Raw genomic sequence first — 21,616 nt, forward strand, 5'->3', positions numbered from 1 at the left:
AATTCTGGGGAGGGGGAAGCAATCTTTCAGGCAAGCTCGATTCAGGTCGGTGTAGTCGATGCACATGCGCCACTTTTCGTTTGCCTTTTTTACCAGAACTGGGTTGGCTACCCAGCTCGGGTAATGAACTTCCCTTATGAAGTCTGCTGCGAGGAGCTTTTCGACCTCCTCATCAACCGCTCTCCACCGTTCTAGGGCTAAGTTGCGTTTCTTCTGTCTAATGGGTCTGACTACAGGGCCAGTATTAAGTTTGTGAGTTATAAGGCTAGGGTCAATGCCGGGCATATCGGCCACAGACCATGCAAAAATATCTAAATTTTGAAGTAAGAAACTTACCAGTTCGGATCGTAAAGGGTACTGGATGGAAGCACCGATCTGTAGCGTCCGAGTCGGGTCCGCAACTGAAGTTGGGATTGTGACCGTTTCTTCTGTGGGCGCAGCTCATTCTTTGCCTTGCTCTGTAGGCTGCTCCAGTTCGAGGTCGTTGACCACCTTGGTTTTTTCCTTAGGGCAGCAATATAGTATTTGCAGGACTCGAGCTGGTCGCCCCGCGCTACCCCCACACCGAAGTCTGTAGGAAACTTCATTGCCAAGTAGTAGGTGGAGACCATTGCTCGTAAGACATGAGTGATTGGCCGCCCTATTATGGCATTGTATGGGGAGGGGGTCGCAACCACCAGGAAATCGTGATTGAGTCTGACCGCACAGGGCCATGTGCCGACTTCCACAGGTACTGTTATTTTCCCAAGGGGCCTGACTTCCTCTCCGCTGAAGCCCACCAGAGGAGTGTTTGCGGGCTTCAGCTCACTTCTCTGCAACTGAAGCTGGTCAAACGCCAACTTGAAGAGAATGTCTGCCGAGCTGCCTGAATCAACAAGCACGCACCTGACTTCGAAGTCGCTGATCCTTAGTTTGATGACAAGCGCATAATCGTGGGGGTAGTGGACCCCTCGCGCATCGTCTTCCGTGAAGAAAATCGGTTCCTCCGTCTTCAGCCTCTTCGGAGGGTTCTGCTCTTCTCGGGCAGCTTCGCGAACTGACGCCCGGGCCGCTATCGAAGTACAACCCGCTACTGCCGAACCTCCCACTATCACGTGGATGGTTCCCCGAACTGGCCTCTCTTCCGGAGGCTGTCTTTGCGACTGTTCGAGTAGCCTGCTGCTGGACTCGGGGGCATCCTTACCGTGCTCCCCATGCCAACCTGTCTTATTATTATTATTATGCTGTACAAAATTTCTTAAGTACCCGCGACAGATGAGTCCCTTTATCTCGTCCCGGAGATTATTACAATGTTCGGTACTATGGCCGTAGTCCCTATGGAAGCTGTAGTACAAATTTTTATTCCTCTTGTTCGGGTTTCCCTTCAGACGAGGTGGCCATTTCACATATGGGGCGTCTTTGATCGTCATTAAGATCTCAGCCCGCTTCGCGTTTAAGGGTGTGTAGTCCGTCCGAGCTGCTAAGGGAGCTCGGAACGGCTGGCTCGGCTTCGTCTCCCGAGCTGGATCTTTCCTTCTTCTGTCATCTGGGTTGGAGGGCTCGCCTTCCCTTTTCCTTTTCTCGATCCCGCTGGTTCGGGCTCCTTTTGGGAGAGTTCGGGCTCCTTTTCGGGAGCTCGGACCGCTGGTTCCTCCTCTCGGAGCTCGCACCTTGAACGTACTGCCGTGCCGAGCTGTTGCTTCTGTCAGGCCACCCTCAATTGTTTCCACGTGTTGGGTGGTCAAGAGGTCGGGCCAAATCTTCCTTCATCAAGAACTGAATATAAAATCTGATTTTTTTAATGGACAATTACAAATTATGAACTTTCAATCGCTACCCAGTTAAAATGCAACAACAACCAAGACCCCGATTCAATTGCCAATACATCAAAATGTAGACAAGTAAGGTGAATTAGCTGGAACCAGTAAATCCTCCTTTCTGCAAATGAATAGCTAGGGTGAACATAGAATAACTAGGGAGAACAACTACTACTGCTATATTACACTCAACTGGAACTATCATGTCCACCATAATATAAGCTCAAAGCAATCTCAGTAACTTTTGTATACAATGATAAATAAAAGGAACTGTAGAAGAAAAGTGAAACCAATAGAAGAAGAAATCTCCCTCCCTCCCTCTCTCTCTCAAACAAGCACAAGAGCAAGTAGAAATAACAGAGTGGAAACTTGAACTTATAAGAATTCATACCAAAGCATATAGGTCGGGAACAAAGGACAACCAGAATGGGTCGACGGTTCAACCGCTCGGGTCAATGGGTTGTTGACTTTTTCAACGGTTTTTGGCAAAAAACTGGGTTTGGGGTAAAACGGAATCGCTTGCCTGAATGGTTCCCAATCTCAACAGCCCCTGTCAAGTTGGAAGTAGATGTCAATCATTCCTAATGATAGGTCCCAGTCAAAGCTAGAGAGAGATAGAGTATTCTGCTTAGGGCGAGAATAGACCACAAGAGGCTTGTTAACTTTCAACTACCCCATCCATGTGGTGGGGTGGTGTTTAAATACAAAAACTTCTTAACTTCCTACCACTGAAATAGCCTCAAAGTAAGGGATTAGCCTTCTAACTACATGGCCGATCCCTATGCCTTCTCCTACTAGCAACCTAACAGAAATAACAAATAACTTATTTGACTCATTCTTATGCTTAAGACTAGCTAACAACATGCTTAAGACTAGCTAACAATCAACAACTAACTGTTTGACCGATTCTTGTGGCTTGATCGAATCCTATGCAACAAAAGAACTTACTAAACAACTATCTGCTGATGTAGATCTTCCAACCATACGCCGAAGGTTCAGGTTACGTGATATTTGTATGGGCCATGCGTCTATCATTGCCCCTATCTTTCAGAGGGACCTTGTCCTCACCAATTTGATGTATTTGTTCTATAGCTCGTCGAAGGTTGGTGTGAGCTTCCTCTTCGTCATCTATCTCACTTTCGTCATAATTTCCTTCAAGCAACAGCAACTGTGGTCCTTTGCGTTTGTGCCCTGGTACAAATTTCTCATCGCAATTAAAACAAAGGCCTTGAGCACGCCTCCTTTGCATCTCAGTCCACGTGAGTCGTTTCATTGGTGAAGCAGACTTCAGTTTCGTTGGAGAAGAGTCGATAGTGGTTCGATTGAATGGACATGTAGCCTTCTCTTGACGGTTTAGCTACTCATCTCGCATCCTAGCCAAACTAATGGCTTCTTTCAAGGTTCTCGGCTTGAACATCCGAATGCCATCGGCTATGTCCATTTTGAGACCTCCCATTAACGTGCCCACCAACGCCTTTTGTGTCCATCCGTGCACCTTGTTGCCCAATCTTTCGAACTCCTTCTGATATTTCCGTAGAGACCCTGTTTGTCGTATTTTTGATAACGACTCATCGAAGTCTTCACAGTCAGTTGGGCCGAAACGAGCCCAAAGCTCATCTACAAAAATCTTCCATGTTACCTCCTTCCCGTCTTTGTGATACGCCCGACGTAACCATTGCCACCATTGGTTTGCCTCTCCTTCCAAATGGAATGAGGCGAGCGAGACTTTCTGTGGTTCCTCGGTGTGCTGGTATTCGAAGAATTGATCAACACAGGCGAACCATTCGGTTGGGTCATCACCGGAATACTTGGGAAACTCGAGCTTGGCTAGTTTTGAGGAAAACATGGGTCGGCCTCCTTTTGAGTTGTCACGAGAAGGTCCGGAGGAGGACTGTCCGCTGCGTCCATTAGCGTGGCTCAAAGATGGTTCCTGCCGGGTCAACAATGCTTCGGACATCCTACTAATGGCTGCCTCGAGTTGGTGTAACTTGTCATTAACCCCTAACTTGAGCCTACTCAAACTTGCTTGGAGTCCTCCAAGCCCAACTTCCAAACTCTCAATTCTTTCTTTGTTGGTTGCCATGGTGCCTACCTCTGATACCAATGATAGGTCCCAATCAAAGCTAGAGAGAGATAGAGTATTCTGCTTAGGGCGAGAATAGACCACAAGAGGTTTGTTAACTTTCAACTGCCCCATCCATGTGGTGGGGTGGTGTTTAAATACAATAACTTCTTAACTTCCTACCACTGAAATAGCCTCAAAGTAAGGGATTAGCCTTCTATAACTACATGGCCGATCCCTATATCTTCTCCTATTAACAACCTAACAGAAATAACAAATAACTTATTTGACTCATTCTTATGCTTAAGACCAGCTAACAACATGCTTAAGACTAGCTAACAATCAACAACTAACTGTTTGATCGATTCTTGTGGCTTGACCGAATCCTATGCAACAAAAAGAACTAACTAAACAACTATCTGCTGATGTATATCTTCCAACCATACGCCGAAGGTTCAGGTTACGTGATATTTGTATGGGCCATGCGTCTATCACCTAACTTGTCAAATGTCAAGTGTATCTCTAACTTTAGCCAAGATATTCCTTTGGTAAACACATCTACCAGTTGTTGATCAGTCTAAACATAAGTTAGATAAACCTTGCTTAATAACACCTTCTCCCTAACAAAGTGAATATCCACCTTAGTGTATTTGGTGTGATTGTGCTGAACTTGATAATGAGTACTGTTAATAGCAGCCTTGTTGTTGCAATATATCACTAGTGGCATCACCAATTTAATAAAATATAGAACTGACTTTGGAGACCTGGTATATAAGTAATGTTACACTAAATTCACTTGAAAAAATGCAACAAAACAAGGCTTTTTTGTTTCTGTTTTTTTTTTTATAGTTCTCTTGATTAGATTTTTCCTTTTCTTTCTGATGATTTGCAGGCTTGGAACTCTGGTGTTTGTGGTATTATTTAGTTTGAGATAGTTTCTGTAGTTTGTAGGGTAGTCAGCAATCTAGTTTTCTCTTTGTTAGTTTGTTGTTTTCTGTCTTTTAGTTATAGCTGTGTTTGTGTTTGGTTACTTTGGTGGTTGTTTCAGGTTTCTTTTTCTAATGAAGTTCCTTTTTCCTTGCGTTCAGATGTGTGGGGTAGTCAGTAGTCTAGAAATGGAAAGACTTGCTTTTAGATGCATAAAAGATAATCCAACTCAGGCCCCACTATGGAAATCAACAACCAGAAATCACACAAATAAAATGAATTTTAGCAGTTAATAGACAAGGTGTTTAGTGGTGAGAGACTTAAAGATTCACACAACCTTCTAGTAGTAGGTCCACACAACCACTACAGATCTGTTACTTCATTTATAAGATGTCTACACATCTGTCTTCAACGAGAAATATTATTTTCAATCACACTTTTCCAATAACAGTTAGACACATGCCCCAAAAACACTTGCTCTATTCAGTTGAACCACAAACCAAACAATAGTCAATGTTTGTGGTGAGCTAGTATATGCATTCTCTAACCTAGAACCTCAAACAATAGGTCTATTTGTTTGATATACCCCCTTCTTTCTTGAGTTCAATAGGTCTATTTGTCTTCGACTACCAGAGATGAGGGCACCTTCATACATTGAAAGATGTAGGCGAGTTGTAGGGGCCTTCTCTGCAATCCTAAGTGTCATCATTACCCTAATTATGTTTGGCTACTACACACTTTGTGAGCGTCCGGGAGCAAGGGAAGTTAGGAGCATAGGAAAAGGGAAATTCATGAAGAGCATATTTAATAGCGAGAAGTCATACCTTTCACAAATTAGGATGAGGAGAAGATGCTTTGATTCACTGTGTGATTTACTTAGACTACATGGTCAACTCACACCAACCCTCCATTTGAATGTTGAGGAGCAAGTTGCAATGTTCCTTCACACCATTGGTCACAATGTTCGGAATAGTACAATCCATATTAGATTTGGCCGACCCTAGGAGACCGTTAGCCGATACTTTCATAAAGTACTTCACACTGTGCTGAAGTTGTATCCTCTATTGGTTGCACAACCTACAGGAGATCATGTACCGCTAGAAATCAGATATGATGCCCAATTCTTGCCATACTTCAAGGTATGCCTAATAATATGTATTGCTAACAATTGAACATATAAATTTAATCCATTGCCCATATGACACGGGTTTAGTTGAAATGTAGGATTGCATAGGTGCTATTGATGGAACTCAGATTCCTTGCAAGGTGCCTATTGAAGAGCAGGCTAGACTTCGTGGTAGGAAAGGGAAAACCACCCAAAATGTGATGGCCATAGTCACATTCGACTTGAAATTTACATATGTATTGGTTGGTTGGGAAGGGTCAGCTACTGATGCAACAGTCCTGTATGATTCCCTACGGAGGGAATATAGCCTTAGCATACCTGAAGGTAATGTACAAAAATTTTTCTATCTTCATCCTACCTCTACATCAATGGGGTCATTGGTGTGAACTATTTTTTTTTTTTATTATTTACTTCCATGTGAACATAGGAAAGTACTATCTTGTAGATGTGGGTTATAGAAATATGCCGAGATTCTTAGCTCCTTATCGAAACACACAGTACCACCTTAATGAGATCCAAGGACGGTTGCCTGAATCCGCAAAAGAAATCTTCAACCATAGGCATTCCGCATTGAAAAATGCAGTGGAGCGCGCATTTGGTGTATTAAAGAAGCGCTGTGCCATCCTAGACTCCACCCAACACTTTGATTTCCCTACATAGGTTAAGATTTTAATTGCATGTTCTGTCCTTCATAATCACATAATGGGCATTGATCCAAACGATGCAGTAACTCGACAAGGTATTCGGGATACAGATGCATGCAACTCCAATGCCAGTAGGAGTGAGCCTATGGATGATGCACCAATTGAGGACAACTTAACACAACGACTCCAAAGAAATGAACTTGCAAGGTGGACCTCATTTAGAGATGAGCTCAGTTCGGAGATGCTTCAGGATTGGCAGAGACTCCGACTAGGAGTCTGATGGGGTGGATTGTTATGACACCAGTGGTGTTGACTTCATATATGCTTTTATTATTGATGAACCATTTGTATCACATTGAGAATAGTTTGATTTCGTTTAATGTTGTTATTATTAACAACGTTCAATTTCATTATTGCTATATAAGCATACATTTTATTTAGTGGTAGTAAATCTGAATTAGATGCTAGTATGTTGAATGTTGGCATGCGCTCTTTTATTCAAATTTAAGTGTGTTTTAACTTTCATTATTTAGTTGTGTATGAATCCATTTAATTCATGATATGAGACTGGTTATTAGGAATGGTGTCAGGAAAAGATTCACAAGTGTCGGCTAGTGGTCACTCAGGAGACCGGCAAAAGGGGAAGTCCCTGTCTATGTCACATCCAGCTACACCTAAGTTTGAGCGTAGTAGGCAGATTAGATGGAATGATTCAATGGACTGATCATTGATAGAATTATTGGCAGAGCAGGTTGCCTTAGGCAACAAGATCGACAAAGGGTTTAAGACATCTGCATACACATATGTTTGTAAAGAGATGATGAGACGATATGGTGTTGACATGAAAACCTCAAACATAAGGAATAGGATGCGCACGTTGAAGCCAATTTATATAGGGGCAAAAAAACTGCTTGGTACTTCTGGGTTTGGATGGAATGATGCAAGAAACCAAATACAAGCAGACCAACAAGTTTGGGAGGAATACCTACAGGTAAACCCAATATAACTTAAATGTTGTGACCTCTAGCAGTTGTGTTAGCACAATAAAAACCTTGTTTGTTTAATGCAGGCAAATCCACTTGCACATATTGTGAAATGACGGATCATGGAGATGTATGATGAAATGCAAGTAGTACTAAGTAATGATCAACCTGCTGGGGATTATGCAACAACAGGTCCTAAGATACAGGATGACATGGACCTAGGGGATGATGACTATGGTGAGGGTGCCTGTGAAGATGTTGATGATGATGCATCAACACCTCTAGGAAACACTGTTGTTAGTGATGATTATGGGACACAATCCCATAGTACTATCCCTTGACTTGTTGCTTCCTCAGGTATTTGGAAGAGATCATACAGTATGAAGAAGAAACCACATGAACATTTCATCGAGGCAATTAATAGGTTGAATCATACCATCAAAGAGATGACAACTGCCTTCACAATTCAAACTAAGCAAGATATGGTTAATATGTTGTATTGAGAAGTTATCGACTTACGCTTAGAGGGGTTTGATATTCAAGTCCTAAATGCAGTATTTGGATACCTAGTGGAAAATGAGAAGGAAGCAAGGATGTTCGTTGCTAGGGAGAAGATCCTATGAGCCCAGATGGTATACACAATCTTAACAAAGTTGCCTGGATTTAGAAGGATGCTTTAGCCTACTATGAATAGATTTGGTGGTTAGGTTAGGAATGCCTTACCCTTGTCAGGTAAACTAAACAAAGTCACTTTCTTTTAGATTCTTTGGATCCTTGAGAGCATCATGCAAAGGGCACATGCACAAACTTGGTACTGAGTTCATGCTTACTATTTTGACAGATCGCTCTACAACTTGTTTGAAAAGGAGTAGCAAATGAACCATCTACAGTTGTTGGGGTCCAGGTCATTGGACCTGATGAAAACAAAGAGAAGTCTGCTGAAAAGTTGAATGAAACTGTGGAAGAGGAGATACAGATAACTGCTGAACCAGAGGAAGGTAAAATTCAAGAGAAGCCTAGCAAGAAATCTATAGAAGCTGATCAAATACAGATGAATAATCCAATAGTTGAAACTCAAAATTTTGTCAATTCTTCTTCTGAAAGACTCAAAATTTTGTCAATTCTTTCCTTTTTTTTTTCTACTAGAATATGGTTGAATGATTTGCACATTCAAAAAAAAAAAAAAAAAAGAAGAAAAGAAAACGATTGACTTCATAGTAACTAACACTGTTGTCTGGTTTTGTACCTACTCATTAGCTATTATAAGTAAAGTCAGATGCTGTTGGCCAGTTTGGTACCATCCTATGATTGGTTCCACTGATCACATCTTTGACTACATTTGTACATTCATTTCTTTGGGTGAGTGGTGGATCAAACTTCAAAGTCAATTTGTTTACATTACAGAGATTGCAGACCTGACTTAACCCTAAACCCTAAACCCTAAATCAATTTGTTTACATTAGCTATTATAAGTAAAGTCAGATGCTGTTGGCCAGTTTGGTACCATCTTATGACTGGTTCCACTGATCACATCTTTGACTACATTCGTACATTCATTTCTTTGGGTGAGTGGTGGATCAAACTTCAAAGTCAATTTGTTTACATTACAGAGGATTGCAGACCTGACTTCAAACCATTGCACACAGAATTTTTGTCAGGAGAGTTGAAGAGCAGTTCATGGCAAGAGTACACATGGCTTCAATCACCTCCCTCTCTGAGATTCTCTCCAAAGCTTAAGACCATTGATAACAAATTCCAAAAACAGGGTGGTGCATCGATTCTACCAGGAGAAAATGGAACTATTCCATCAGGGGTCACTTCCAATTCATAGAAAAGACATTTCAGGAGCCAACCATTCAAGGAATTAACAAAACCCTTCTGTTCACTGATCCACTTGGAAAAATTTGAAGTCCAGTTTAGAAGCTCTTGTTGGAACTGTATTGTGGCTGCAAGATGAGCAGAGCTAAGCTTTCTGTTGGATGCAATAGCATCTAAATTTTTGGCCTCTGCTATGGCGTGTTCAAAGCTCCCCTGAAACCAGGCCTCCTATGAGCACCATGGTGAAGATGTTGGAGGGATGCACCTGTGATCTGCTTATCCCACGTGGGTAGGGGCTATGAAATATTGTAGTCCAAATTCAAATGTCCTATGAACCGTTGGAAATAAGATACTCCAGTCCAAATTAACGCAAGAGATATCCATGTAAAATTTACACCGATGTGTATTCCAAACACCAACAAAAATTTCATCAAATTTCACGCATCGACAACCAAACACAATTGGAGTAAATATTTTATTTCAACCGGTTCCAATTTACATGTATCACCGAACCGGTTTACTATCTCAGCCTTATGGCTTAATGGCTGAATGGCATATTGGTTTGATTACTATCTCAGCATACACTTAATACTAGGGGTGATTATTTCAGCTTGGCCCGGCCCAGCCCAGCCCAGGCCTGGGCCCACATCAAGTCTGCAAATTTTAGGGCCAGGCTTGAACTTAATACTTCAGGCCCTGCCCGGGCCTGTTCCAACCTGCATATATTTAAACTTACATATTTTGTGTATAATATATATATATATGTATACATGTTATTTTATATTATATTATATATTTTATATATAAATATTATAATATGATATGTATAATTTATACTATATTTAATATTTTATATTATATAATATATAAAATAAGTCTATATGCATGTTATGTCATTTAATATAAATATTATAGATATATAATGTTTTATACACGAGTAATATTGGCCCAGCCTGGCCCGAACCTGTATAAACCTAGACTAAGGCTTATGTTTTATCATAAGTACAAAGCCCGGCCCATGATCATAGATAGTCCCTCGTAAAACGGCTGTGCCCCTAATATTTGATATTTCACAAAGCAATAGTTTATCCACTTGCAGCTGTTATCAAACGGCTCAGACTTGCTTCATTAAAATCTCCCTTTAATTCATCACATATTTTAGTTATGTGCTTGGCGGTTAATTTTGGTTCGTTTTTTGGCTGTTGGGTTTTCTTGTGCTACACAGATAGGTCTAATGCAGATTTCTGAATTTCGCTCAGATTTATAGACATTTAAAATGTCAAAAACCTCCATTCCGTGCATCAAATACTCGCCCATAATTTGGCATCAATTCCGAATAGACACCTACTCAACTCTACCTTGAACTGTCATTCTCCCTTTTCTTTTCCCCTAAAATTTTGTAAAAAACTAGGGGGTACCAGGCTCCTTTGTTTCAGATGTCGAACTCAATTTTAGAGGAAAGGCCTGAAAATCTAGAGAGCCCATGTCGTTGAATAGATTGAAAGAGACTCTCAGGCCTTGCTCCAACTTCTCTTCCACCTCTTCTTACAGGGAATCCTCAATTTCCAAAGACTGTGAACAAAAAACAACCCTTCAGAGAAAACCACCAAAGTCCTCTCTCTTTCAGCAGCTCCAACGTCTACAAGACCCTCTCGATTTGAAGAGCATTCAACCCAATTCACAACAGAAACAAGAACATAAACAAGAAGAAAAAGTAGCAGCCGCTGCAGCAGTATCGGAAAATGAAGAAGATGGAGAGGCGGAAGATAGCTTCCCTAGTCATCGTCATCGATACCGCACTGAACCTATCTCTGCCCTCTTCCAATTTAACAGTACAGGACCATATGAACCCTTGATCCTCTCTTCACCTGGTGAAAATCCGACAGTACAGGTATGTCTCCAATACCTCCCCTCCCCCCGACACGCAATAAAAAAAAATTATTTTTGTTACCTGGGTTAATATTTCTGCATATTTCAACCATATTTGTTGGCAATGTAAAGACAAGCGGCCTAATATGGTTTCTCGGTTTCCAGGACATGAGATATAGTCGGCATTTGTAATAGTTTCTACCTTAATTGATTTTTTTTTGGTAATTTGCCATAATTGGTGAATCTTATTAATAGTAGGTTGTAAAGCATGGTTATCTATATGCAGAGAGTTTATCCTATCAACTGCATATGCTGCATGATAGATCTTGTTTTACGGAGCTTTATTGGCTCAAATTATATATCAACTACTGGTAGATGGGCTGCATTTATATGTGATTTTTTATCACTTTTTAGGGAAAAAATTGACACAACTTATGGTCTTACGGATGTGCTTTGAAGAACATGAAGAAATTAGATGGAGATAAATGGGCTGTTTCTGGAGAAAGTACAGGTTATTTGTTCAATGGTATTATCACTGAAATGGCATTGGGATATTCAGTATGTGCCTATTTTTGTGGGCTTCATGGATGGCATGTGATGTTGCTTTTACCCTGTGAAAAGGTCATTTAAGTTACTTAGGCTCAGTTTGGAAAGAGTGCAAATACAAGGTTTAGAAATATCATATACAATTTTGTACTGAACATATTTGCATTTGCACTCTTCCCAAACTTAGCCTTTGGGATATTCAGTATGTGCCTATTTTTGTGGGCTTCATGGATGGCATGTGATGTTGCCTTTACCCTGTGAAAGGTCATTTAAGTTACTTAGGCTCAGTTTGGAAAGAGTGCAAATACAAGGTTTAGAAATATCATATACAATTTTGTACTGAACATATTTGCATTTGCACTCTTCCCAAACTTAGCCTTAGATGCAATAATTATCCTTAGCCTTTTAAGCTATGGTAATACACTTACTACTGAAAGTGCACGCTTAAAGACACAGAGCAAAACTACTTCAGTGATAGATTCTTCCTTCATCTCTGTATGAAGTTTCTCCATGGCATATTGTTTCATGATACAGAATCCTTAACATTGCATTTGCCCTATTTAGAAGATTCATTCATGGGCATACAACTATATTGCCTGTAACAGCATTATCCATAGTCATACTGCTCAGTTTCTTCTTGACCTTTGTTCAGCCCAGTGGTTGCTAAAATATCAGAACTTTCCCATGGCAAGAGGCTGATATTATGTATTTCTCTAATTTCATGAAGCAAGTATCTCTTGCTAATAGAAAAACAGAGAAGTAATTCCATTCTCTAATGACATTCAGTCATTGCCTGCAAGGAGATCTGTACATCTTTAATTCGGAATCCAAATAAAGAGAGTAAAAGAGAAATTCGATGATGGAATGTGGCAATTCACACTATCCCAACAAAACTTGATCGATTTTATATTGCCTAACTTTTAGGCTGTCATTTATTATATGGAACACTGTTATCTCCTACCCATTTGATGTTCTTCATATTGTGAATGTTTTCATGTGATGTAGTTTTCAATCACAACAATAATGTGGTGCTACTTGTTTGGAAATTGTTTTTGTAAGGATTGGTGATTATATCTTTTCAGAATTTGTTAATGAGAAATACCTATCATGTTGTAGGTTCCTTCTTCAATCAACTGTAGGCTCCTTGAACATCAACGAGAAGGAGTGAAATTCCTATACACTCTATACAAGAACAACCATGGGGGTGTTCTTGGAGATGACATGTGAGGGTTTTTTCTGTCTCTTATATCATATTCCAATAGCTCCTGTTTTGTTGAACCATGTGAATCTTATAATTGGTGAAAATGATAAATCATTTTCTAATTTCTAAGATATATATGGAGTAACAAGGTTAGGTTGCTCCATCAGTTTTTGAATTATTTTTTTTTAAACATATCAAGCACTATCTACAATACCTTCTACTTTATCATATGATATACACTGGCAATTTGTATACTTTTGTGTGCAGATGCTTTTTCCTTATCTCTTTAGAAATAGAAACATAAGCTTATACTAAAATAAATAAAAACCCTACCTTCTGCTTTAACTATACATGCCAAGAAGAATTATTGTGTTGCTATACATATTCACAAAAGGATTTTTAGTTATTTTCCACTTAAAACATCAATGATATGCAACTGAAGTTCAAGCGAGTATTTTAAGTGACCTAGGACGTATGGATGCAATCTATTACATTAGAGCACTCTCCAAGAGTGGAGAGACTGAAAACAACATTTTATTGAAGTTCCTAATACATGACCTCCACCTCTAGTGCCAGGATTATCTATATCCAACAAGGCTATATGGAGGTCATTTTGTTTTTTTCTCTGACTCTTCATCTGGGACTATTAACACATATATTTATTTTTCATTTTAATGCTACATCTCCATCACTTTTCAAAGTCTAACTATTTATTTCCCTTTTTGACTGCAGGGGGCTAGGGAAGACAATCCAGACTATTGCCTTCCTGGCTGCTGTACTTGAAAACAATGAAGATCATGGTGATGCTAAGATGTTCAAGAGGGACCAGGTAGGAAAGAGAGGCCCTGTACTGATTGTTTGCCCCACTTCTGTCATTCACAACTGGGAGAGTGAATTCTCTAAGTGGGGAAGCTTTAGTGTTGCTGTTTATCATGGTCCAAATCGTGATCTGATTCTTGAGAAGCTTGAGGCACATGGGATTAAAATTATTATAACCAGTTTTGATACCTTCAGAATTCATGGCACAGTCCTATCAGATGTTCGATGGGAGATTGTAATTGTTGATGAAGCACATCGATTAAAGAATGAAAAATCAAAACTATATAGAGCTTGTTTAGGAATTAGAACTAATAAACGCTTTGGTCTTACTGGGACTATAGTGCAGAATAAAATTTTGGAGCTGTTTAATCTGTTTGATTGGGTTGCACCTGGATCTCTAGGGACACGAGAACATTTTCGGGACTTCTATGATGAACCACTCAAGCATGGCCAGAGGTTGAGTGCTCCTGATAGATTTGTCCAGGTGGCTGATCAGCGTAAGCAGCACCTAGTATCAGTTCTTCGTAAGTATCTTTTGAGAAGGATCAAGGAAGAGACCATTGGGCATCTAATGATGGGGAAAGAAGACAATGTTGTTTTCTGTGCCATGAGTGGGTTGCAAAAGCGTGTGTACAGAAGGATATTAGAACTTCCAGATATCCAATGCCTGATAAATAAAGACCGTCCTTGCAGCTGTGGAAGCCCTTTAACCCAGGTGGAGTGTTGCCATAGGGTTGTTCCAAATGGAATCATCTGGCGCTATCTGCATAAAGACAACCCTGAAGGTTGTGATTCATGCCCCTTCTGCCTTGTTCTTCCTTGCCTTATCAAGCTTCAACAGGTATGTTAATGACAACAATAGTATTACAGTAACATTGGTAGTAATGATAGTTCAACAACAACAAGGAAATAGGTTTCCTAATTGGGTCAAGTAGGGGGGTTCTCTAAATGATCTGCCCTTTTATGCTATGTGGATCAATGATATGACCTTCTGAGCTACCCTGGGCATGGGACCCTTTGAGCTGGTCACTTGTTCAATCCTCCGGTCTAACTCAACTATACCCCATCTTGAGATTTAGTATTTTTCCCCCAATAACATTGGTCGTTAAAAGTTTCAAAGTTTTAATACAAAACTTTCCTTAGCAGAAAGGTTATTTTAAATGTGGAAATGGCTTTTAGGCTCAATTTTCACCCATTATGGAGATAGACAGAAGGAACATGTGGGCCCCTTTGGATCCCCAAATTTACTTCCCACAGGAAAGATATGTTGGTTGTTGAACATTCTTCACTAAGTGACCTGACTAGCAAACCCCACTGCCTAATAGTAATGAAAATCATATTCTTTACCACCATTTGGGTGATTTAGGGTGTAAGGAACTCCACGATCTTCTGTCAGAGGTCTTCACCTACTATAGGTAGTAGGTACAATCTGATCTTGAATTTCTGTACAAAAGGAATTTAGGGAAACCCCTTGTGCCTTATTTTGAATCCTTGTACATGGCTTATAGATTTACCTTTATCATGATCTTTATTTATTTATTTATTTGTAAAGCATGGCTCCAAACGTATAGCAGCTAGTTGTACAAGAGTATATTTGTTCACACTTTTTGATTCGTAATACAATTAGACATTACCTTTATTTTAAATGTTGTTCACCTTGTCAAGATGTCTCTCAGATAAGCAATCACCTGGAGCTGATTAAGCCTAATCCCAAGGATGACATGGAGAAACAAAGGAAAGATGCAGAGTTTGCCTCTGCTGTCTTTGGTGTTGATATTGATTTGGTTGGAGGAAATGCTCAGACTGAGAATTTCATGGGCCTTAGTGACGTTGAACATTGTGGAAAAATGCGAGCATTAGAAAGGTTAATGTTGTCATGGGTCTCACAAGGTGACAAGATTCTTCTATTCAGCTACTCTGTCAGGTGATGCTCCACAGATGTACTTCATCGGTCTCTATGAATGCATCTATTACATCTGTACCTTCTAATTCAATCTTTGTTGTGTTTTATCATCAGTCACTCTTATATCCTAATAGTTCATATCTAGCAGTTTGCCAACTCCTGTTTCTTGTTTGTGGTTCTTGTGATTTTGTAATTCTCATCAGCTTTTGGCTTTTGAAATTGGAGGTGATAAAGAAGAAAGAAAAATAGATATATAGTGAACTAAAATAGCTCTTCAACAATAGTTAATGAGGGTAATAATTAGAATAAGGATGCACAACCAATTATGGAAGGAAAGCTGAGTAAACCTATTCCCTTTCCGGTTATATATGTTTATGCTTCAAGGCCTGCATTTTTGGAGCACCATAGAAGTAATAATTAATTAATGAAGTGGTGTTTTTTTAGGATATGATGTGTAAGTACCAGCAAGTTTACATAGAGATGTTTATGACCTGAAATCCTTAGGATATCACGGCTACATTTTCTGGAGATGCCAACAGCCAGTAACAAAATAGCTGTTTCTAGGTTTAGTTTAGAAATCAAGGGAAATTGGTATCTGAAAATTTTGAAAAGGATTTCCTGAGCATGCATATTCAATGAAATTTGCACATTGTTACTCTAAAGATGCAAAAACTTGGAAGAGATTAAAGATCACATATACTTTCATAGGATTTGAGGTATTGCAGTTGAAACTCTGAGAAAGAGGAAGGCTAGAAAGACTTTAGGTTTGGAAGTCTGGAACTACGTATGGGGGCTTGACATAATTTGGCTGTCTAAGCTATTAATAAAATATTAAAGAGAAATGATGCCAGATGTATCGATGAATAGGATGATAGTGTATATAAACAAGCAAGTAAAATTGAACTCTTCTTGCAGGATTCTGGACATATTAGAGAAGTTTCTTATACGCAAAGGTTACTGCTTCTCCAGACTTGATGGTTCAACTCCGACCAATTTGCGCCAATCCCTTGTTGATGACTTCAACTCAAGCCCAAGCAAACAGGTACTTTCAAATAAAATCAAAATTGAAGATTGGGTAGAAGCACATGGACTTATATTGGTTGGATGCATCTTGCATGCTAGGTGTTCCTTATATCAACTCGAGCTGGTGGACTTGGTCTAAATCTTGTTAGTGCAAATCGTGTTGTAATATTTGATCCAAATTGGAATCCTGCCCAAGACCTACAGGCCCAGGATAGGTCATTTCGCTATGGGCAGAAACGGCATGTTGTAGTTTTTCGCCTTCTTGCTGCAGGTTCCCTTGAGGAACTTGTCTATTCCCGTCAGGTGTACAAACAACAGCTTTCTAATATTGCTGTTTCAGGGAAAATGGAAAAACGTTATTTTGAAGGTGTGCAGGTATGGAAAGAATCTCTCTCTCTAAGTTTTCTTCTGTTTCTTGTATTGTATTTTGAAACAGGTTCATATGCAGATATTCATTTAATTTCATCTTTCCAGGACTGCAAGGAATTTCAAGGGGAGCTTTTTGGAATCTGCAATCTGTTCCGTGACCTGTCTGATAAGCTTTTCACCAGTGAGATCATTGAAATGCATGAGAAGGATGGGCAAGAAAAACAGCACTTTCATGATACAACAGGGGATCCAACTGAACGTGGGGCATATCATGTTCCTTTAAAAGAGGCAACTGAAGAGTTTCCAATAAGCTCTGAAGTTGGGAGATCTGATGAGGCAGACATGGCCAAAACAAATAAACCAATGCTTGAAGATATGGGTAAGTTTCATTATCGTGTTATGTCCTTTATGCTCTTCATTGCAGCTTTTGTAGATATATAATATGACTTGAGCAATATTGTGTGGTTCTCTTTTCTAAAACAGTATACTTGGCAGTGTAACTTTTATTTTATGTTCCAAGGACAATGTAACCTTTTTCCACTGTTGAACCAATGAATTTTCTGATCTTTGCACCCATCAGAATGAGAAGTTCATAGAAGTTGGAAAAGATACAGGTTTTCAAATACTTGGACCTTTTTTCTCCCTCATCTATTATACAATTACTTGTCATTCACCTTCTACAATTAGATTACACTAGCACATAGATCTGCCTAGATGAACACCTTGCAGTAAGTAGTGGAGTTAAGCCTGGATAGAATCCTTATCAGATTTCATTATGAATATAATCTGAATAAAACCTTTCTTCACTTGAAAGTCTATTCACCACTAAAACTTCCAATATTTTTAAATGTGATATGTTGATGATCAATATACTGGTAACAGAAGCACCAGCTGTATATGGATAGTAAGGTAAACTGTCTAACCTGTTGTAGAGGGGAAGGAAAAGAAAGTATTTGTGCCTTTTGCCCTTGACTCCTTATTCATTGAATGTAATCTTATTAATCAACTACAAGGTTCAAAATGATATAATTATATAATATAGAATTATGGCAGTGTTTTAAAAGCACAAGGCACAAAAAAAAAATGTGCAAGGGGCAATTTGTGCCCGACGCACAAGGCATAGGGTGAGGCATATGCCTTTTCAAAGCAAGGTGCAAAAATACAAAAAATGGCCAAAAAATTCAAAATTTTCAAAAAAATGCAAAAAATTAAAAATATATATATTATAAACATAATATTAATAAAAATATGAACTTAAATTTCAAAATAAATATTTTAAAAAACCTATTATCTAAAATTAAAATACATAAACACAACATATAAAGCATATTCAAATGAAAATTTAAAAATAAAATCAAACATATAAAACATTTTCAAGCATGTAAAACTCGCAGTGTCCATGTTAGGGTCTTAAATAAGGGTGATCATGGGCCAGGCCGGGCTAGGCTTTGCACTTATGATAAAGGCTATAGCCTAGGCCCAGGGTTCTGGGCCTGAAACATAAGCCTGGACCCAGGTCTACATGGGCCCTGGCCGGGCTGGGCTTGACTCCAGGCCTATGTCTTTCATATATAAAATATTACATATATATATAATATTTTATATTAAATGACATATAACATGCATATAAACTTATTTTGTACATTATATAATATAAAGTAACATGTGTACATATACATACACACATAAACACATACACACACACACACACACACACACACACATATATATATATATACATACATAAAATGCATATGTTTAAATATATGCGGGCCGGGCTGGGCTTGAAGTGTTAGGCCCAGGCCCCACCCTAAAATTTGTGGGCCTGGGCACGTGCCAGGCCTGAACACAAAACCCATGCCCAAGCCCGGAATTTCTGGGCCGGGCCAGGCTGAAATGATCACCCCTACCTTATCATTAAATTCTTAATGCTTACACAAAAAAAATGATTTTATAATTTTAATTGCCTTTTAAGAAGATATCTTACTAGGATGAATGAATGAACAACATTAAAAATCCAAATACTAATTTTAATGGTTTTATTTTTCTTATGAATATTAATTATCAAATAGAAGTTGTTAAAATGTTCATTTTTAATTTAGAGTTTAACAATCCAAATAACTGTGATTCCTTGGTTTTATTAGAAATTTTAATCTCAATGATGCATTATAACTTCACAATACTGGAAAGCTAGCATATCACTGCTAAGTGGCCATTCCTATTTCTTGTTAGCTTGATCACCTATTCACTTATCTCTTTTAGATGATTGCAGATCTACAGTTTCATTTGGAAAAACACTACTTTTTCCTTCCAACTTCTCTCTTGAACCTTGTCTGTGTTTCCTCTGTGATTCATGTTGATAATGTTTGTAAATCTCCCCTTCTCCTTGGCATTGTGTTGTTGAAGATATGAATAGTTACATTGCAAAGTTTATTTCACTTACTGCTAAGGGTTGTGTTTGATCCTCATAATGCAATTGTGCAAATGGTCATGGTTGAGCATTATGGTCTAACTTGGTCGAGTTCAAGCATACTCCTGTGGTCACAGAGTTGGACTGAAGACAAAATGCAGTATTGCTTTCTTCAAGACAAGATCAATATGATTTGCATCCAAGTAAATTTCCATTGCAGTATGTATTTAGGATGATTCCAACACAACCTCTTAGGAGGTGCACTACATGCATGAGTTGTGTGATCTAGATCCTGCAACATGAACTGGAAACAAATTGAAGATTGTCCTCGTCTATTTCTAATAATTGCCTGCAAAATGAATTTACCATTAGCTTATTGGTGAGAGATTGTTCAATGTCTCGTTTTGATTTGATTTTTTTTATTAACCTTTCCTGATATTCTGCCTTATTCTCATAATATCCTTTAATAGTTGAGGATATTTTGATGTAAAAAAAGAATTTCAAGCACCGACTTGAATAATTGCAATTACACACTTTCAGAAATTATTGTAGTAACAGATGAGTTGGTGAAATATTTATTAAATCTTCCAATATTTTATGGTGATTCAATTCAAATCTGGTTCCTCTTATGCAGGTATTGTATATGCTCACCGTAATGAGGATGTTGTCAACTTTGGACCCACACTTCATAGCAAGAATGATGTATGCATTCCGGAGAGTAATATCATGAAGCAACCATGCAACCCCAATTCAGAGAAAAGACATCAGAATGAAACTAAAAAATTCAGTAGTAAAGAAGCTTCTTTGTCTAAGAAGGATCAATTTAGTCTCCTTGCTCAGTTTATGGGCATGGGGGAGCTTGAATTCAGCAAGTGGGTACTATCTGCTTCACCATCTGATCGGGAAAAAGTGCTTCAGGACTTCAAAAAACAAAAATCGAAGATCCATAATGGCTGAACGAAAAATAACTATTGGATCGAGATTTTTTCCTTTGGTGGGAGGTGGATCGGGTGGTCACTATTAGGATGTTCCAACTGCCTATTGTGAAAATACATCAGTCTTAGGTTGGGGGAATGTCACCAATCACCATTGGCTTCTAATTTTCTTTTGTGAAGTGCCCCAATTGCCCAGTCATAGTTCCTGCATTTGGCTGCCCATCCATTGTGCTAGGATGGTTTCCTTCCATTTTAAGCAATTTGTTATATGGATAAAGAGATTGTAGTACATTATTGATTAGAAAAAAGAGAAAAAAATAGAAGCATGTACATAACTAATTTTGTTTCCACATGAAAATAAATGCATCTCATAACCATTTTTTTTTTCTGGTAAACACTGGAAGATTACATCTCATAACCATCAAACATCTGTTACTCATGAAAAGACAACTACCAGAAGCACTGGTTAGCAATTGAAAGTTAATCAGGGAGGATAAATAAATAAAACAATACAAAATTAATCTGTAATAGAAACTGAGCCTTTCGCTACGTTTCTAGAGAGTAAATTCTAAACATATTCTATGCAACCCCCTTCCCCCAAGACAAGCTGTTAACTTTATCTCTGCAACTCAAAAATCTTCACTTTCTTTCATGCCAATTCAAGAGAAATGCAAATGCAGAAAGGAGCCTTGAGTTCAGTTAGTGAATTTCAATAATTCTTGATGACTTTGAAGCCACATTGCTATGTCTAAATGAAAGAAATCAATTTACTGTATATTGCTCTCAAGGATTTATAGTTCACTGAGTTGGTTGTATATCCCACCAGTAGAACCAGAAACTCAAAATCCCTGGACTTCCAAGTTCAAATCCAAACTGACAATAGAGAAAAACGAAAGAAAAATAAATGGCAATTTATGAAACCAGACACCTGAAACATGGAGAAAATTTTGCTCCCGGGAATCCGGGAGGTATTGTGAATCCATACAGGTCAGGCCAACATGGATGAAAAATGGGATTACTGAGCACACGAGTTATTACAATTGACTGTCTGCTGAGGAAATCTATGGATGCAAAGTTGCAAACAGACTCGGGACCTGATACCTTTTATCTACAGATCAGTCATCATTTGCGCCATTTGATGCTCTTGATGAAGCAAAATCATTATGGGTTCCGAATAGAAGAGAT

At 38.9% G+C, this 21,616-nt stretch overlaps 2 protein-coding genes across 4 annotated transcripts; both read left to right on the top strand.

Annotated features, from left to right (window-relative positions):
- The first annotated feature begins 5,420 nt into the window (after positions 1-5,420).
- LOC148803495 (uncharacterized) lies at positions 5,421-6,835 on the top strand. Its single transcript, XM_088896331.1, has 5 exons — positions 5,421-5,757; positions 5,869-5,924; positions 6,010-6,235; positions 6,339-6,527; positions 6,639-6,835. Exons 1-5 carry the CDS (start codon positions 5,421-5,423, stop codon positions 6,833-6,835), a joined length of 1,005 nt encoding a protein of 334 aa, XP_088752457.1.
- Positions 6,836-10,541: 3,706 nt separating this feature from the next.
- SWI2 (switch 2) lies at positions 10,542-20,805 on the top strand. 3 transcript variants are annotated; one of them, XM_088886897.1, is made up of 9 exons: positions 11,109-11,247; positions 11,640-11,751; positions 12,888-12,994; positions 13,705-14,632; positions 15,468-15,715; positions 16,610-16,736; positions 16,817-17,092; positions 17,192-17,465; positions 20,131-20,805. In XM_088886897.1, the coding sequence occupies exons 2-9, from the start codon at positions 11,701-11,703 to the stop codon at positions 20,451-20,453; spliced, it is 2,334 nt and encodes a 777-aa protein (XP_088743023.1). In that variant the 5' UTR covers positions 11,109-11,247; positions 11,640-11,700; the 3' UTR covers positions 20,454-20,805. The 3 variants fall into 3 exon arrangements, with proteins under 3 accessions (XP_010260246.1, XP_088743023.1, XP_088743024.1); XM_088886898.1 differs by having other exon boundaries at positions 11,640-11,736; XM_010261944.3 differs by lacking the exon at positions 11,640-11,751 and having other exon boundaries at positions 10,542-11,247.
- Positions 20,806-21,616: the final 811 nt, after the last annotated feature.

The sequence above is a fragment of the Nelumbo nucifera genome, chromosome 1 (genome assembly GCF_055504915.1).
Source record: "Nelumbo nucifera cultivar China Antique chromosome 1, China Antique-T2T, whole genome shotgun sequence".
Taxonomy (NCBI): domain Eukaryota; kingdom Viridiplantae; phylum Streptophyta; class Magnoliopsida; order Proteales; family Nelumbonaceae; genus Nelumbo; species Nelumbo nucifera.

Coding starts and splice junctions, on each gene's coding strand:
- LOC148803495 (XM_088896331.1), top strand. CDS start 5,421: ATGAGGGCACCTTCATACATTGAAAGATGTAGGCGAGTTGTAGGGGCC. Junction 5,925..6,009: donor AATTCTTGCCATACTTCAAG/GTATGCCTAATA, acceptor GTTGAAATGTAG/GATTGCATAGGTGCTATTGA. Junction 6,236..6,338: donor TAGCCTTAGCATACCTGAAG/GTAATGTACAAA, acceptor ATGTGAACATAG/GAAAGTACTATCTTGTAGAT.
- SWI2 (XM_010261944.3), top strand. CDS start 10,840: ATGTCGTTGAATAGATTGAAAGAGACTCTCAGGCCTTGCTCCAACTTC. Junction 14,633..15,467: donor GCCTTATCAAGCTTCAACAG/GTATGTTAATGA, acceptor GATGTCTCTCAG/ATAAGCAATCACCTGGAGCT. Junction 16,737..16,816: donor ACTCAAGCCCAAGCAAACAG/GTACTTTCAAAT, acceptor CTTGCATGCTAG/GTGTTCCTTATATCAACTCG.